This window comes from Sturnira hondurensis, unplaced genomic scaffold (genome assembly GCF_014824575.4).
Source record: "Sturnira hondurensis isolate 20B ecotype Veracruz unplaced genomic scaffold, ASM1482457v3 Scaffold0021666, whole genome shotgun sequence".
Classification (NCBI taxonomy): domain Eukaryota; kingdom Metazoa; phylum Chordata; class Mammalia; order Chiroptera; family Phyllostomidae; genus Sturnira; species Sturnira hondurensis.
In genome coordinates, this window is record NW_028094297.1 from 303,001 (window position 1) to 323,115 (window position 20,115).

The 20,115-nt window shown below is 36.4% G+C and overlaps 1 protein-coding gene and 1 pseudogene across 1 annotated transcript in view; one reads left to right on the plus strand and one right to left on the minus strand.

The window, feature by feature from the left end:
* UGT2A1 (UDP glucuronosyltransferase family 2 member A1 complex locus) overlaps positions 1–12,705 on the minus strand; it is a 62,302-nt gene extending 49,597 nt beyond the window's left edge. The window contains exons 1-2 of the mRNA XM_037033628.1: positions 12,629–12,705; positions 3,435–4,198 (exon numbers count right to left, since the gene is read on the minus strand). Coding sequence (XP_036889523.1) covers positions 3,435–4,149 — 715 coding nt within the window. The 5' untranslated portion in view covers positions 4,150–4,198; positions 12,629–12,705. The remainder of the gene's footprint in view (positions 1–3,434; positions 4,199–12,628) is intronic.
* LOC118978259 (UDP-glucuronosyltransferase 2B31-like) overlaps positions 1–20,115 on the plus strand; it is a 421,339-nt pseudogene that overhangs the window by 186,893 nt on the left and 214,331 nt on the right.

Sequence of the window (20,115 nt, forward strand, 5' to 3'; positions counted from 1 at the left end):
CTTCTACTTTATGAACTGAGATGTTGCACATATTCAGATGTCTCTGTTAGCTTACTGCATGCATGAGGAGATTAAGGAGTTTTTGCAGGTCTTAACAGTTTCATTACTTGATAAAATGCTCATTTCTTCGTTTTTTTCACTTTTAGCCCCATGATATTGACTATTTATTTATATCATCACAGGATAGTTTATAATCCTCATTGTAGCTATATTTATCTTCTCTGAATGATATAATATATAGGTTTTTGTTTACATTCCAAGAGATAAAATCGATTTTTTTATTTGGGAACAACTATTTAATAGATCCAGAGAAAATAATGCACTAATTATAACTAACACTTCTCTTAACACTGCTCACCAATGAAACCCATACCTATATGGTCAATTCATTTATAGAAATGGGTCCAAGAATATACAATGGGAAAAGAAAGTCTATTAATTTATTTATTTTAAAATTCTCACCTGGGGATATGTTTATTGATTTTAGAGAGAAAGGAAGGAGAGAGAGAGAAAGAAACATTGAAACATTGATATGAGAAACATCAGTTGGTTGCTTCTTGTATGTGCTCTGACAGGGGATTGAACCCACAGCCTTGGTATGTGCCTTGACTGGAAATCAAACCCACACTCTTTCTGGTGTATGGGACAATGTTCTAACCAATTGAGCCACCAGCCAGGGCAAACAGAAGTCTCTTCAATAAATGGTGTTGGAAAAACTGAAAAGCCATATGCAAAGAATAAAACTGAAAGCTATCTTACACCATATATGTAAATTAACTCAAATTGGATTAAAGACCTGAAACCATAGAATTCTTTGAAGAAAACATAGGCAGTAAGCTCCTTGACATCAGTCTTAATGAACACTTTTTGGGGGATTTGTAATCAAAAGCAAAGGCAACAGAAGCAAATATGAACAGTGGTACTACATAAAACTAGAAAAACATCAACACAGCCCTGGCTGGTATAGTTCAGTGGATTGAGCGTGGGCCTGCAAATGAAAGGATCACGGTTCAATTCCCAGTCAGGGCACATGCCTGGGTTGCAGGCCAGTCCCCAGCAGGGGATGCACAAGAGGCAACCATACATTGATATTTCTCTCCCTCTCTCCTTCCCTTCCCCTCTAAAGATAAATAAATAAAATCTTTTAGAAAAACATCAACACAGCAAGGGAAACCATCAACAAATTAAAAGGCAACCTACTGAATAGGAGAAAATATTTGCCAATCATATGTGTGATAAGGTGTTAATATGCAAAATATCTAAAAACAGATACAACTCATTACCAAAAAAAGATCTGATTGAAAATGGGCAGAGGATTTGATACATTTCTAAAAAAGACATACAAATACCCAACAGATGCTTAATATCACTAATTATCATGAAAAGGAGATCAGTATCACTAATCATCAGGGAAATGCAAATTAAAATGATAATGAGATATCACTTCACACCTATCATCAAAAAAACAAGAGAAAACAAGTGTTGATGAAGATGTGCAAAAAAGGGATACCTGTCCTTGTGCACTGTTGCTGGGAATATATATTGGTATAGCTACTTTGGAAAATAGTACAGCCAGTCACCACTTAAGGACAGGTATAAATTCTGAAAAAATGTGTCATTAGGCAATTTTGTTGTGCAAACATAAAGTGCATATAAACAAACATACATGATAAAGCCTACTACACACCAAGGCTATATGGCATGACTTATTGCTGCTAGGCTACAAAACTGTACAGCATGTTATTATATTGAATATTTCAGGTAATTATTTTAAAATGATAAATATTTGTGTATCTGTACATATCTAAAAGTAGAAAAGACATAGTGAAAACAATATGAAAGATAAAAAGTCAATGGAGCTCGCGGGATTGGAAGCTGCTCTAAGTGAGTCAGTGAGTGAGTGGTTAGTGAGGGTGAAGGTTTAGGATATTATTATACACTATTGCAACTAACAAGCAAAATAGTGACAGATGCATAGCTAGGGAGCAAGATGAGAGGTGTTGGGCGAGGTTGGGTAGGGGAAAAGTGGAGGGATTGAACAATGAAGAAAAAATGAGAAAAACCTCATAGACATAGACAATAGTGTGCTGATTGTGGGAGCGGGGTTAGAGGGAGGTGGGGAGGGTATAGGAGGTATCAGTGGTGATGGACAGAGACTTGGCTTGAGGTTGGGAACACACAATACAGTGTACAGATGATGTGTTTTAGAATTGTGCACCTCAAACCTGTATAATTTTGTTAACCAGTGTCACTACAATTAATTCGATAAAAAGGAAAGAAACTGTATTTTGGCTATACTAAGTCTGTACAACATTATGAGATTAAATCAAACACAAGAGAAAATGATGCAATCAAGAGACACAGTAAACACAAGACGTATGAAGCTGCTGCTAGTATAACATGGCGCACTCTTAGTATAACATGGCGCACTCTCAAAACAGTCCACACCTATCCCTGTGTTTTATATAAGATGCAGTATTGTCAAAACACATCCCTTTAAACTTTTCTCAGTTCCTTGTTAGATGCAAACCAAGATTCTTAGCATGACATACAAGATGCTTTGAAAATATTTATTTAAGTCATTCTTTCTTGCAGAGCTGACACCTTCAGCACTCTTTCCCAAGCCTTCTTATCTTACACTTTGATCTTCCTAAGTACTGACACATCAGGAATACCCATAACCGCATGCATTACTTCTACACTACACAAAACTGGGCACACTGTTTCTTTCCCCACACTTAATTTTCAGGAAAATTCATATTGTTGAAAAATTTCCTTGTGTATCAATTCAACTCTTAAATTGCTCAGAATACTACTTTGTCCTGTCATATGCTGCCTATCTTCCTTACAGTGTTTCTGTCATTTATACACATTTTCATTATCCACATCATTCATATTGTAAATATTCTCTTCTCTGACAACTGTAAAATCTTTGAAGCCAAGAACTTCATCTTAGTCTTTGTTGTAGCCTCCCCATCCAAGAGTGCTTATTAAAAAATTGAAAGTGTGTGAGGTATGATCAGAGATTATCCACATATATCTGTTTTTAAACACACATCAAAGACACAAATGTCTATATTGATGACTGGTTAGTAGAAAGATTCTCTCTTTCAGCTTTCCCCCACACACCACTAGAGTTTATAGGCAACTTCTATTTTCAATAATATGTAAATGAGAATCAAGTTCTAATTTTAAACTAAGGTATTTGTCTCTATATGTTATGCATTAAAAAACTTAGTTGGTACCTTTAAGTCCATAAAATTAGAAAACAGCACTCATAAAGCATATTGTCTTTTATGATCTTTCTTAATACCACATGACAATAATAAGTAGTAATCAATATATAGGGCTGAAAACTATTCATAGAAAATAAAAAGAGGTCATACAAAGCTATGCTTGCTTAAATTCAAATAATACAAAAAATTGTTACTTACCCAAAGCTTCACTATAGTAGGAATTCCATGATTTCCAAAGACTATCAAAGATGTAGTCTTGTAGATGGTAGGAGATGAAATTTCTTATTCTGTCAGTAAAAGGCATCTGGTCGGTGAGTTCTGATAAAATGGCAGGAACATAGGAAGGAGGGTATGGTGTCTTCCCACAGTGTTTTTCCACTGTTGATGCTGGAGAAAACCTCAAGGTGTATATAAATGGAATACCAAGTTTTAAAGCTACTATATCACCACAAGGAAACACTGGATCTGATACCAGGACCTCAAATTTGCTTTTGTTCAGCTTTTCCATCAGCTTTTGGTTTTTGAGAACACCATCACAGTTTTCTCTGCATATCCTATGGAAGTCCTCTAAGACTTTGCCAATTTCATGATAGAACCTCCAAATGGTTGAAGGAGTTGGTCTATTTTCCATCCAGGTCAAAACAAACTTCCTGATAATTTCCGCAGTTTTTTCTGGGCCAAAGGACACCTTATATACTTCAAATGTCAGAGATGGAGTATGGGTGGGCTTGATGAAAAGTGCACCAGAAGAAGCTAGGACAGTCACATTATGCTGTTTCCTAATCAGCTCATCTATAATTATCTTAATATTTAGCCAATGACTACCTTCCATTGGCCAAATCAGAACATTCCCACCAAGAGTGATTCCTAGGAGACTCATCTGAAGAGACAACAGTAGAATGTTTTTCAACATGATGCAGTTTGATGTCGAAGATTTGATGAGATGTGACACAAACGAATTTCTTTTCAAACAAAAAAGAAAGGCAAATTATTCTTCAGTTTGATTCAAATCAATGCTATCCTTAAGAGCTTTCTCTCTACAAAATAATGTTTGTCATGGTAGCTTCGTATTTGATGATAACTACCAGTTTAGGGGCAACATGCATTGTACCGCAGTCAACCTATTGTTTTAGCTGCAGTTGTGATTCTTTTCCTTGTTTTTAAAATATATATTATTGCATATATGTTTATTTTTTTCATTACTAGATTCCTCAACCCTTTCTTTACATCTCATCATTGTTAAATTTTTACTACTGGATTGTTTGAAGCCATTGTATATCTGAATGTTACACTCAGACCTGGGAACTGAAACTTCAGATATGACCCAAAATGTAGCATGCTAACTCTGTAGTTAGCTTGGAATGCAGAGATGGTAATTCTATAGGTTTTTCAATATTTAATAAATTTTATATAATGTCATTAGCAACAATTAATTATGATCATACTTACTAATTATGAATAGATAAGATTATTACAAAGAGAATAAAATGTTCAGTACAAAGTAGTATAATGGTTATTGCTACTTTATCTTAATAAATTAGTGAAGAAAAAAATTTAAGTAAGTAAATAAACTGTATACAAATGTATATGCAGGGGATGATGTGTAATGTTACTGGTGAATAGGAGTTCTTTGAAGAAGATTGTGAAGTGAGGCGAGTTGCTCAGAAAGCTAGCTAGCTTGTGTGAATAACAACTACTTTACATCTAGATTCTGCCTTTCATAATTACTAGCATTTATTAACTGCTTACTATATGTCAGACATTGTGCAGTATGTTTTATATTTGTTAATCTAATTTACTTTGTACAAAAAAGAGGTCCAATAAGGTAGCTATGGTAATTATTTCTATATCAAAGAAGAAACCATTGGTCAGAGAAAGGAAGTAGCTTGCCAAGTTCATAGAACAAAATAAGAAAGAAACTGATGGTAGCAGCTGCCTTAAAGCTTTTCAGCTCCAAAGCCTATTGTACTGAGAAAATTCATATAAATGGAGCCATTTCAAAACAGAGCCACCATCCCTTAAACATCTTGTTCCTTGAACATTTGTAATGTTTGAAAGAAGCAAAATAACCTTTGGACTGAGCCAAACGAACATTTTCTTCAAAAGAAGTGTTTATGATGGTAACAGGAAAGCAGACCTCCTGATCACAAGGACTGATGATTCTGGACATTCTTAACCAGTGACTAGCTGTGAGTAACTAGCTAAAGAGTAACTTAGCTTGTTAACATCAATATAAATTTACTTCTTCTATCCATATAATAATTTCCCTTCCCTTCTTTCATAAAACCCCTTTCCTTCAACCCCATTATTGGGACATATGTGATTTTCTCTCTGAACATATGACATAGATTGCAATGGGTTTTGATTGTAAATAAATGCTTGTTGCCACTCTGGGTTTTTACTTTTAGGTTGGCAGCATTAACCGCTAGGACAGATTGCCCCATTAGAGTGTATCATGTCATATTATCAACTATAAAGCACCGATTTGTGTGAGGATAAGCTGCCCAAAACATACTGACACAATCAATATACAATATACAATGTAAGTTTGTCTAACCCATACTGGATAATGTGGAATCAAGTCATCTGAGTAAAATAATCTCTTTGACCATTGTGCAAGTATCTCTCTATGAATAACTAGAGGTGGTTCTTTTATTTTAATAAATCTGTTGAAATTAAAAATTCTAAATTTGTTAGCCTCTTTTGACTTACTTTATCACCAAAACTAATCTACAGTAAAACCTGATTGCTTCATTGCAGCACTTACTTTTACAAAGTACTCTTCAGAGTTTAACAGAGTAAATATCATACCGTTCACAGGGTGGATTTCCATTCAAGGTTCTGTGAGGTAAAATTTTTATAGTATACACAGATTTTCTGCCTGCTAGTGTCAAATAGTTGTCACAATTTATTGGAACAAATAATCTCAATTCATTGTTATTGTATTCATTTTATTTGCTATCAGGAAATTAGATCCAGTATTAAACAACTAAAATACAGTCATGCACCACAGAACAAGGTTTCCATCAATGATGGACCACATATTTGACAATGGTGCCATAAGATTATGGTGGAACTGAAAAATTCTATTGCCTGGTGACATCGTAGGCATCATAACATTATATTGCAGTGCATTACTCTTGTGTTTGTGGTGACGTTTGTGTGAATAAAACTACTGGTCTACCAGTCATATGGAAGTATAGCACACACAAATATGTTCAGTGCGTAGTACTTCATAATGTAATAAAAAAATGTCAGTGGCATGTGCATTTACTATCCTAGATTTTTTATTGTTATTTTAGAGCATACTCTTTATTGAAAAGTTTTGCTGTAAACAGTATGCCATGTTACACCAGATGCAACCTCATACATAATATGTTTACTGTGTCTCTCGATTGCATAATTTTCTCTTGTGGTTGATTTAGTCTCAGGTTTTATAAATTTGGTATAGCCTAAATACATTATTTTAAAAATCTGCAGTAATTTAGAGTAATATCCTAGAGATTTGCATTCACTCACCACTCACTCACTAATTCGCCCAGAACAACTTACAGTCATGTAAACTGCATTCCTGTTAGTTTCCTATTATGCACATCTTAATTCAATATACCAACCCAGCATAATTGGTGATCAGGAGGATGGGATTGTGGGTGCAGTGTGTTTTTATATATAATGCCTATGACTGCAAATTGCTTACTAACTTTCTGGGTTGAAATCACTGCTTTTTGGTTATCTGTGGCATTGCATTGTGCTCTGATTATTTGCTGCTTCCAGATTTTGCCCAGAATACCTACCCTTAATTGTAGGTGCTGTAAAAGATCACACTACTCTGTAGAGAACAACCAACAGGCCTCAGTTTAAGGTGGATGTGTTTCTCAATAGTCTCTAAACAAGACCCTCCTGAGTGTTAGTTCTGAAGGTGATTCACAGTAATCATACATGAAAGTCTAATGTTTGGACAAGTGAGCTAGATGGGACAGTAGGGCTTTTCCTCTTTACCTCAGGAAGGGACCAGTGGTACATTCTATCTCCTGGGAGCCAAAGGGAGTTCTCCTATATTAGTACTGGAAGGGAGGCTGGCTCCTGGGCCTAGAGAGGGGTAGCTAGTTATGACCCTGTGGCCATTGATATTTCTGGTCTGTTAAAAGAACACTGACTCACTATGCTACTGCTGGACCTCACCTCCAAACTACAGTTGCTTTAATGGATGACTCATTTTCCTTAACCATACTACATACAGAGAGTGAAAATAATTGCATCTAAACCACCAGGGAATGGTGTGGATTTCTAAAAGGTGGGAAGAGGCAGTCAGGTTGGTTGACACCAGTAATATTAGATGACAGCATGGTGATACAATACAATAATTTTAATACTAATACATTCTGGAGGAAGCACAAACAAGCTGTTGACCCACAATCACCCCAAAGTAAATCTTCACATGAGGCACACGGTAAACTCAGTGCCCTCAGTGTGCTATATGCATCATGGACTTTCAACCCCAGACAAGCAACACTAGAAAGTTGCTGGAACTGCACAGTGCTCACCTGCTGTGACATCCCAGGGTGGGGGGAATAATGAGTATTTGGAGCTAGTCCTAGAGTAGATATGCCCCAAATGCAACCAGCTGTGAACACTATCCAGGTGATTCAAACACTTCAGCTTAAATGTGACCAATGGCTCAGATGTTTAAAAGCCACCAGCCCTTCCCAAACAGTCACTGATATCCTGACCTCTGGGCACTGACTATTACATTGTCTAATTTCAATCTGATTTGTCTGATAGGCTTATGTAATTCAGACTCATATCTGGTGATATAGGGTTAAACATTAAATTGTCAGGAACACAGAACTAAATTTGTTTTAAACCTAGGCAACACATGTGCCTCCAACTTTTACTACTTATGAATGGAGACCTCCTCTGCCTTGGAGGAAATCACCACCCAGTTACTTGCAAGCTGCACCCCTGAGGATCCCCAAAATTTACTAAAAATTTAGGATACAAGTAAATGCTATCAAAGTGCAAGCAAAACCTAATGAGAGTGCCCCAAATCTATGCAACCCCACTAGACTGCTTGGAAACTCAGTTACCCTCCTGAGAGTTACCCTCCTGTGGAGTTCCCTCTACCTGTGACAAAACTGGAGATGGCAATGCCCTAGCCCATGACATCAGGGGACACAAGCTCATCCCAAATGCTGCCTCCAAAACCTTCCACTATGGCAGAGATGTCACCAAGGAAGACTGGGTGGATGAAGGTGAGCTCTGACAGAACCTGGATGCTTAACTGAGCAATTTTTGTTTAAATTTCCTGTTCACAACCCTGTGAGTGGCATTTTGCAGAGCTAACTGTGTGTTTACCCCAGAGCCCCCTTGCTTACTATGGTGCATGCTGCTCGAGTGTGAGGTGGAGATCTGCAAAGCTTCTTTCAACTTCACCTTTGGGCTCTGAAAAGCCAAAGTATATGTGTGAAGTCTCACAACCTTACGGGGTCCCACAAACACTTCATTTAGTTTCTTGACTTCACCACACCCACTGGATTGGCCCACATTATACATCCTACTGGGAGCTAGGAACTTTAATTTTTGTTGGGAGGACCCTCACTGGCTGTGCTCCCACCACCACAGGGCTCCCCACCAACTCTCCAAGGCCATAATCACAGGGTCACCTCCCTGCAACATCTCATGGGAACCCTTTCCCATAGTTACTGCTAAGGGCTCCACACTCCTCCCATTCACAACTCCAAGAATCTTAATGTTTTTATACAATAGGAAGAAACCGAAACTAATTTAGGGGGCCTCTTGAATTGCTGGAATCGACAAAGTCTGTTTCCAAAAGTTAATGGTTTACTCAGTTGATTAGTTGATTAGTTGGCCCTCTCCCCATTTGCCCAACAGAAGGCATCCCAGGTAATCCTGCAGCTTGCTCTATGCTCTCTGTAATGCTCAACAGCTCCCACATAGGACACTTGCCTTATAGTATGTGGCACCTGGAAGGTGTCCCCACATGTCCCTCATAAACCCCCATATTTAACCAGGCACCAGCACACATGAATATGACTTATACCTTGTCTAGAACAGCACAGTCCCTATAGTCTTGGGCCCCAGGATCTAGGAACCTGGAGAAAACCACAGCTTATTCTGGACTCCCTGAGCACACAGCCAGGGTCAAACATAAACCCAACACCCTGGGGCTATCACACATACCTGGCTGTCCAAATGTGCACTTTTCCTCCTCCCTAGCTCCAAAGTCTCTACCTGTATTCTGGCTCCCAGAAAATACTGAATGTCCACTCTTATGTACTTTCGTCTCCCAGGGACTACATTTACAAATTACTGAGCAGGACACCCAATCAACTCTTTCTGCCTTATAACGTCAAAAGCACGCGGTATTTATACCCAGCATTATTTTGAGAGTGAGTGCTACTTTCCCTCACAGAGACAGGTGTGCATCAAAGCACAGTAGCACAGTTGGAAATGCAGTTGATTAAGGTAAACAATTGATTAAGCTAAACATCAGCTTGTCAGCCATCCTTGGTAAACATACCAGGCTGTTACATCAGAGCCTTAATACTGCAATGTAGGGTAAGTGGAGACAGTCTGGCTTCCTCACCCTGGTGTTTGGGTAACTAAAGGAAGCAGTGTTCCTCATGCCTTGATAAGGGTCTGATAAGTAGTGTTTTCATAGTCTTGAAACTGAGTCTGACAAACTGTTCCCATAACATGAAGCATGCTTGTATGTGCAGAATTATGTTATGAACATAATTTCTGGCATCTTGCTGGCTTTGTTCCCTTCTAGTACTTAAACAGGTAGGGACTCCCTGCTGGGGGCGATGATGATGAGAGAGACATGCAAGAGGACAGGTGCCATGATGGGTGCCACAATGGGGAGCAAGGGACATGACATGAAACATGCAGATAGACATGCAGCTTGCAGCATGTGTGGCTTGCCCACCTGTGAATAAAGGCATGCCAGACATCCCAATGGCTCCATGAATATTTTTCCATCTGCATAAATACCAGGAAGCTGGCCTTGAAGGGTGTCGATACAAGCAATAATATGATACTACAGTAAAGATAACTTGCATAACTACTTAGTTTTATATTATTTATTTTTCAAGGGAAGAGGTGTGTGTACTTGTAAAGGGTACCATCTGCTGCATGGATATTCAAAGTTCTGGACAAATTCAAACATACATACAAAAGATGACTCCATTAGTATAAGTATTCCTTAATCTCACCTATGTTTTGATCAAATGCCTACCTTAACCTTTCCCAAGGGCTTTGATTTATTTTATTAGCTGGACCCCCAAAAAGGGAGGTAGGTGATGGCTAAGGACAGGATTTCAAACTGTCATTTATCTATGGATATTACTAATTGTTATTTTTGTTTGCTTAAATATTTCCTGTGTTGGGTGACCAAAACCCTGCCACAGGACTTTAATATCTTCAATGTCCAGACAGTGCCTATGATTTTCCTTGAAGATTAGTGCCTAGGTATCATGAAGTCAATTGTAATGAAAAAAAAAAACACACAACTTTTGAGAAGGTGACTTTGTTTTCCTGCCTAGGTATTTTATAGTGTTACAACCCAACTCACAGCTAGAAACTAGACATTTAGATTAGAACTTAAGTATAGGATGCCTGCCATAAATTCTATATTACTTTTCCTGAGGTGCCTTTTGAAATAACCATGGTGAAGAACAAAATAGAGACAGAGGCAGGTACGCAAGGAACGGATTGACAGCGTCCTGTCAGAGGGAAGGAAGTTGGGGGACCTGATGAAAGCAAGAGAACAGATTAGCTGAAGAACATATATGCATAACTCATAGCCACGGACAACAGTGTGGTGAAGGCAAGAGGGGGTGAGAGTGTGGGGGAGATGGGCAAAAGGGAGGGGTAAACTGGGACATCTGTAATACTGTGAACAACTACAATAACAAATAACCACTTAGAGTTAAGCTAGAACATGAGAGAGAAGTTAGTGACTTCCACTTCAACTACTTTGTATGTAACAGGTACTTCTTGCTACCATGCTCTCTATCTCCTGCTGGCATGTGATCTGGGATGGTGCACTGCCTTTCCCCTGGTTTAATTGTGCCCCTCACTTTGGGGATCTGTAAGTAATAACTTTTATGACTCATTTCCACCATGTGGGTGTATTGAAACTGCACCTTCAATGCAAATGAAACTGCACCTTCAATGCAATGATGAAAATGCATTTCATCTCCCCAAAGTGGGAGTTTGTATGCTGAAGGTGCTGCCTGCCTCCCTTATGGGAGTGGCTGACATCTATTCATCCAACAGGTCATAATGGCAAATTCTTGATTCGGTACACCAGCTCCAGCTTCCTATCACAATCATGTGACCAGGATTGAGAGATTTCTAAAACTACTGAGATAACATTTAGATTTGATTGTGTTCCTAAATTTAAAATTAAATTTAAAAATTAAAATAAGTATAAAATTAAGTGAAAAATTACTGACCATAGAGGTTTAAAGAGGTTGTAAACAAAAGATTTTTCTAAAATGAAGGTCCAAATTTGTGATTTTAATTATTCTGGTCTTAAGATCACTGAAAAACTAATCTATTCTTTCCAGAAACTTTTGAGAAACTATAGCTAAAAATGATACACATATTTGTGAAATCAGGTGTATTCAAAGAAAGTTATCATATATGAAAACAAGCTAGTATATACAAATATTTTCATCATGGATATAGCAAAATATATGCTGCAATGAATTACACAAAAAGTCAGTATGCATAGTATTTATTATCACAGTTGTCTATTGATACTATAACAGTATTTTCTTGAGACACTTTAAGTTTCCTATTTTTAATGAATAAATTTGATTTTGCATAAAACTTATATGTAAAATGTATAAATTTAAAAATATATACATATAAATAATCCATTACACAATATTCAGAAAATTGAATGTCCACAAAGGATGACATCTGATTTCTACACTTGCTGTTTTGAAGTCTATTGTCCTGTAAGAATTATTTTTGTCTTCACCATACATTAATACAAATCTTATTTGCTATTTTATGCATGCCTAATGAAGAAACAAATGACCTCTCTACTGCAAGGAAGTAGAGGAAAGAAACTTTTAAAAAGGTTATTGAACTCATACTTAGACAAAATGCTCAATTTATTGCTTTATAATACACCTCCCTCAATATCTATACAGTTATTCTGAAGTGTAACTCCCAGGAGGAAGTTATTTCAAAATAGAACTACAAACTTTTTCAAAAGGAAGTAATGAAACAACCCAAAAGTTAACCTACAATTTTGTAATGGTCAATACTGCTTTTTAGAAGAAAATACAAAATAAATGCAAACGTTCATCACACAAAGCTTTTATGTAGCTTACACATTGCTTTAATTTTCTTACCTGAAGTGTCTCGCTGGACCATTAATAGCAATTACTTGCCCTTAAGTACCTGAACTTAAATAATCTTTAGTTGGGTAAGTCTGGTATGATGAGAAATATAATCTTAAGTGGGAAGAAAGATTATACAGATTTGTTTACTCATAACATTCCTCATACATTACATTATTAAGCAGATTAACTTTTGTTAGAGGCATATCCTTCTGTTGTTTCCCTGGCGAGTGTTTGCTTTGGATATTGCTTTTGCTGTAATGGTCTCCACCACTCCCATCAACCAAGAATGTCCAAATGTACCTGAAGTAATGACTGAATGATGAGTAATCTTGGGTTCTCATTAAGAAGTATGTAAAATTAATATCTCTCAAACTCATGTAACATAAAACTTACTATTATTGATTATAAAATAATTTTTAATTGAATTTTTTCTGAGTCCTATAATGATGATATTTGGTTATGTTAAAGCAAATGTAGAAACTACAACAGAGGTGAATTGCTCTGAATAATAAAAAAATATCTCTGAAAAATTCTGGTGACATTTTTGATCTTTGAATTTATTTTAAAAGGTACTAATTTAGATCATTAAATATGTTTTAAAACTTTGTACTTTCATTATATAATATCCCTATAAATAATTACCATTCCTTTTTTTTTGCCCAACTATTTTGGCTAGTGTTTCTGCATACAGTTTCTGTACATAAAATAATAAATTCTGTTAGGTATATTTTAAGAACATATTTGGTCTATATTTTATATTCTGTTGCTTTTGACACTGCATATTAATGCCAAATGGATGAAAAAATATCACATAGAAATTTTTCAGAAATTTTTCCTGAATCATCACTTTTTAAAACTTTATATTGCTTCTCTATATCTATTATAGATAGATATATCTATAAATAAAATTTATTTATTTATTTATTTATTTTATTCCAATAAAAATTTATTTATTTATTTATTTATTTATTTTATTCAAATAAAAATTTAGTATGCATAACCAAAGAGAATGTGAAAATAACTTTTTAATCACAATTATAAAGTCTGTGAAAGTTAAAAATCTTAACACTTCATCAGAGTAAGTGGTCTTTGATTTCCAGGTACAATGAACAACAATAAGCGATGTTCTTTTTATAAGAATGAGCATTAGATCTGTGAAACTATATTTAATTTAAAAGTTCAACCACAAGTAGCATCTTCTGACATTCTCATTAAAGTACTTTTTACTGGATTTAAGAGAAAGAGTGTAGAAAAACTAATGCCTTGCAAACAAAATTCTTCCTTTCTTTAATTTGATATTTCAGTTTGATTTAATAAGCAGTCCTTCCTGGTCTTTTCTTGTCTTCAGACACCATGCTCAAATCTAAACTAGTACATTTTCTGTCCAATAATATTTAATTTCTTCTCTTTTGTGTCATGGAAATGTGCTTATTTCCTCAGCTATGTCTCCTGCAGAAAAACAGAAAATAATGGTCCTTGTTGTTCTGTGTCTAATTTATATATCTCTCAGAAATGACAAGCTTAAGAGAAGGTGAGGCACATCTCAGGATGCATGATACTAAACAAGCAATGGATGGGTCTCTCGATTGAAATACATGGAGCACTCATAGGTGTTGAAACTATAAATAAGACAACACCATAAGATCCCAGCAACTGAAACCTGAGTTAGCTCACATTTAAAACAAATATTTTGCTAGAATAATATAACAATTGCTAATAATATGATAGAGTTCATGCCTTACATTAGAACATCAGTAGAGAATTGCTCTATTTTCTATGACATCAGCTTAAAGTAATTACACTAAACAATGGAAATAACGAGAAAAACATAGCTAGGAGGTAAAGATATAAAATGAGTGATTATAATGAAAAATATCTAGAATAAAGAGATAAAAGTTTATGACACTAAAATAATGAAATGGGATCATAATATATTAATATTTGATGTAATACACTTGTAGACATATTATAACTAAATAATACCACATGTATTGTCTAATAAATATATTCCTGAATCTTTCCTTACTATAAATGTCAACCTATTAATTTTTAAGAAAAGATAGAAAACTGAACAAAGCTATTTCTCTTAGCTTAACGGCTTCCATCAGTGTAAAGAAAGGGTTATCTGGTGTCAATTTTCCTAAGTACTTGTCAGGGCCTGGAGGATAGGGCTTAATGTACAGGGAAAAATTATAAGACAATCTTGTACCCTTCTACTAATTTAAAGTTACACAAAAGACTTGGCTGTGCAATAAAGAGAGAGATTGATTTAGTTTGGAAAACTTAAAAAAACTCTAAAGCTATGACAATTATATCTTATGAAATAATATTAAATGTTATTTAATAACTATCTGCTTTCTATAGAAACACAATCAATTAAAAAAACAAACTTCAAATAAAGACAAACTTGTAATAAAAGTTTCAACCAGAAAAATAATATAATTTAATAAAGTGGTGTACCATTATTTGATAGAAAATATTATCTGACAAGTGCAACATAATTTTTTAAAGTAGAATTGAGAGAAGTTATAAATATAGATAAAAAAGAAGCCCTATGGAAAGTAACCTTATGGGGGAAAGTAACCTCACAGGGTGATCTGAGTATCCACAATAAACAGGTGAGTTAGGTGATTTAGAAATAATTTATAATAGTGGACTGGTATGGCTCAGCTGGTTGAGCATTGTCTCACAAACTGAAAAGTCACCGGTTTGATTCCCGATCAGGACACATGCTTGGGTCATAGGCCAGGTTCCTGGTTAGGGGCATGCAAGAGGCAACAAATCAATGTTTCTCTCTCACATCAATTTTTTAATACTTTATTTTATTTTTTAAAGAGAGGGGAAGAGAAGGAGAAAGAGAGGGAAAGAAACATTAATGTGCTGTTGCCCCCCACCTAGCCCCCACTGGGGACCTGGATCACACCCCAGGCATGTGCCCTGAGTGGGAATCTAACTGGTGACCTTTTGGTTTGCAGCCCACATTCAATCCACTGAGCTACACAAACCATGGCTCACATCACTTTTTGTCTCCCTCTCTCCCTCCCTTTCCCTCTTTCTAATGATAACAAATACAATCTTTAAGAAAAGAAAGAGTTTATATTTTCCCATTCAGAATGGAAAAACCTTCAGATACTAAGTAGAGTCTCAAAATGTGTATTGTCTCGTAGTGGGGTAAAATTTACTCCAAAATAAAATGTTTTGTGTATGATTTAATTAACTTGATAGCAAGCTTTTGATGATTAAATTCTAAATATCTCTTTATTAGAACAAAGAACTTATATCTCAATTTTTTTTTAAATCCGGCACCCATCCAGGTAAAGTCATAATGAAATGCTATGAGGTATTCAAGAAGAAACCAAGATGGAAGCAATCAAGAGTCAATTACAACATGAGGGCTTACATAACCTACATAAGGGACATTCCTGGAGCACCCAGCTCAGGTCGTCAAAGAGACTGTGCCACTGAGCTACACAGGACACCTAATATACAAGACCACAACACTACCAAGACTGGGAGACACAACAGATCTACCCAATACATAGATACAAACACAAAGAGGCAACCAAAGTGGGGAGAAAAAGAAATAGGCCCCCTAATAAAAGAACAGGAGAAATTTCCAGAAAAAAAATGAGTGAATTGGAGGCAAGCAATTTACCAGCTACAGAGCTCAAACTAAAAAAAAAAAAAATGATTATAAGGATGCTCAAGGAATTTAATGAAAACTTAAAGGAATTAATGAGAACTTTAACAACATGAAAAAGGACATAGAAACAATGAAAAAGAATGAGTCAGAAATGAAGAAAATTATATTTGAAATAGAAAATACATTAGAAGGAATAAACTAGTAGGTTGGCTGAAGCACAGAGTCAAATCAGTGATTTAGAAGACAAAGTAGCAGAAAACTCCCCTTTAGAGCAGCAAAAAGAAAACATAAACAGAAATGAATGAGAATAGCTTAGGGGACCTTTGGGACAACATGAAGTACAACAACACTCACATAATAGGAGTACCAAAAAAGAATCAAGAAAGCAAGGGACGGAGAACTTATTTGAAGAAATAATGACTGAAACTCTTTACTAACCTGGTGAATGAAAAAGACACATGAGTCCAAGAAGTTCAGAGAGTTACAAACGAGATGAATCCAGAGAGGTCCACACCAAGATACATCATGATCAAAATGGTGAAGGTTAAAGACAAAACCTGAAAGCTGAAAGAGAAAGATAGTTACCAACAAGAGAGTTCCTATAGGACTATAGTCTATTTCTCAACAGAAACATTTTAGGCCAGAAGGGACTAGCATAAAATATTGAAAGTGATGAAAAACAAGGACCTATAACTATGACTACTTTACACAGCAAGGTTATCATCTAAAATTAAAGGACAAATGAAGAGCTTTACAGACAAGAAAAACTAAATGGGTTCACTACCACCAAACCAGCATTACCAGAAATGTTAAAGAGCCTACTTTAAGAAGGAGAGAAAGAAAAAAGGGGGAAGATAGTTAAAACAATAAAATGTCAGTAAATATACCAATATAATCATTTTAATTGTAAGTGACTTATATGTTCTAGTCAAAAGATATAGGGTAGCTGAATAAATAAGAAATCAAGACCTACACATATGCTGTCTACAAGAGACCCATTAAGAATCACACAGACCAAAGACAAAGTGATGGAAAAAAGATAATTCATGCAGATGGCAATGAAAGAAATAAAACTGGTTAGCAATATTTATATCTGACAAAATAGACTTTAAAGCAAAGGCTATAATAAGAGATGAAAAAGATACTACATAATAATAAAGGGATAAAACCCTTGTAATATATATGCACCCAACATAGAAGCACCTAAATGTATAAAACAAACCTGGATAGCCATAAAGAAAAAGATCAATAATAATACAGACAGAGTAGGGAATTTTAATACTCCATTGACATCAAAGAATAGATCTTCCAGACAAAAATCAACAAGAAAACAGTGGCTTTAAATGACACACTAGATCAGATGAATTTAACTGATATCTTCAGAACATTTTACCCCAAAGCAGCAGAATATAGTCTCTTTTCCAGTGCACATGGAATATTTTTTATAATACACCCATATTAGGACACAAAAGTCTCAATTAATTTAAGAATATTAAATCATATAAAGTATCTTTTCCAAACCACAAAGGTATAAAACTAGAACTCAATTACAAGAAAAAAATTGAAGAAACCACAAATACATGGAGGCTAAATAACATATTACTAAACAATAAATGGATCAACAATGAGGTCAAGTAAGACATCAAAAGTTACTTTGAGACAAATAAAAGTGAACACACACAATCCAAAACTATGAGACACAGCAGAAGTAGTCTCGAGAAAGAAATTCATAGCAAAATAACTACTTCTGGCCAAGATGGAGGTGTAGGTAGACACACTTTGCCTCCTCACACAACAAAGAGAACAACAACAATTAAAAAGCAAAAAAAAAAGGAAGGAAGGAAAGAAAGAAGGAAGGAAGGAAGGAAGGAAGGAAGGAAGGAAGGAAGGAAGGAAGGAAGGAAGAAAGAAAGAAAGAAAGAAAGAAAGAAAGAAAGAAAGAAAGAAAGAAAGAAAGAAAGAAAGAAAGAAAGAAAGAGAAAAACCTGCTGTTAGAGAGCAAAGATGGCAGCTAAGTAAGAAGAGGCAGATTCCACTTTCCCCTACACATGAGAGAAAAACCTGGCCAGTCTATGGAGGAACAGGGAAGCCAGCCAACAGTACCCCAGCATATATGAAAACAGGTGACCAAAAATTATAGAGGACATTGAAAAACCAGATGGTAAGGAGAGTGCATCAGGGCAATAAGGGCCTGGGGATCAGCATGGGGACCAGGGAGGCTGCAGGCCCAGACCTGGCATCTGCTCAGCCAGCCACAAGGCTCTTGGGAGAGAGCTGGGTCGGCACTCCCTCCACGGCCAAACAGGGTTTGAGCAGCACCACAAGAGAGCTGGTTGCTTGAAGTCACAGAGAGGGGAGTAAGGACTAAGTGGAAAATAGTAAGGACTATTAGTCCTTACTTAGTCCTAAGTAAGGACTAAGCTCAGGGGCTGTGAGCAACCACACATAGCCCTGAGAAGAGTGTGTGCGTGCAACCGCAACCTAAGGAGAGAGAGTTTTCTGCAATGCCCAGGGCCCACACCTGTGGACCCAGAGAGAGAGCACGTCTCTGCAAAAAGCGCCAGAGCCCAGAACTCATAAATCCGGAATGAGCACATGTGCCTCGTGAAACCAGGAGCCCGCACCCATGAACCTGGACAGAGCGGGTACTCCTCAGGAGGCCCGGAGCCCACACCCAGATCCCTGCGGAGGGACACCAGCCTAGCTCTGGGGAGGGTGGGTGCAAAGCTGACTGAGTGCTGAACAAGAAGGGAGGAAAGCTTACCAGTCGCCCCTCAGCCTGCTGCAGCCAGCAAGAACACAAAAAAATGGTTTGTCCAGTTTGAAACCAGCAAGAGGTTTTCTGTTTGTTTGTTTGTGTTTGATTTTTTAAGTAATTTTTTATTTCTTAATCTTTATTAATTTTTATCTCTCAATTTCTGTTGCTGCTCTTTTCTTCTTTCTTGTTTTATTCCTTCTTCCTTTATTTCCAATTTTGTCTCTATCTTTCTTCCTTAGTCTCCTTTTTCTTGGGGGGGTGGGTAGATACCCACAAGTGAGACAAAAAAACCTAGGACTGTGAAAGGACCTGAGCTGGACTCCAAGAGGGTGCATCCCAACAGCTGAAACAAAGGGACAAATTTCAATTTGCTATTACAGAGAAACTGCAAGTTATCACATATTTGTATTATTATTTTTCATTATTCTTACATCTTTTATTTGAATAATATTTTTGTATTCCTCTTCTTTCTGTTTAGTCTTCTTGGCTGGTTATATTGTATCATTTGACAGGATTCCCCTGTTCTCTCATCCATAGTGTATTGCTAATTTACTGTCCTTCACTTTACCTGTGCTCCATTAGCACACTACTCAAGGTCCTATACTCCCTATTCTTATTATCTAGATCTCATAGATTTTTGTCATATGATTGTTGCTCTAATATTATTGTAAATAATAGCTGTTACATACTATTGTAAATACTACACAACATCCTTCCCAGATGTTAGCCCACTTCATGGTTTCCTGAACTCTATTACTGTAGTGGTTAACTCTATCCTCTCACACACTACACATATTTACTATCCTTTACTCTCACCTTACATCAGAATCTGACCTCCCACAACCTCACTGCTTTCTAGATCCAACTCACAATCCTTCCCACCCCAACAAGAGTCTTACCATCTTTCCATTCTTTCTAAAAGGTGGTTAGTTGGGCGGAAGATTACGGTTAATACAAGGCATAGCCAAAGGATTGCCTATCTCTTCTCTACCAGCTGCTACTGTAAATAGCATAGAATACTCTCTTGCTGTCTTAAACCATTTTGTCTTACTCCTCCAATGAATCAAAAAAAAAAAAAAAGAGTAGGTGGAAGCA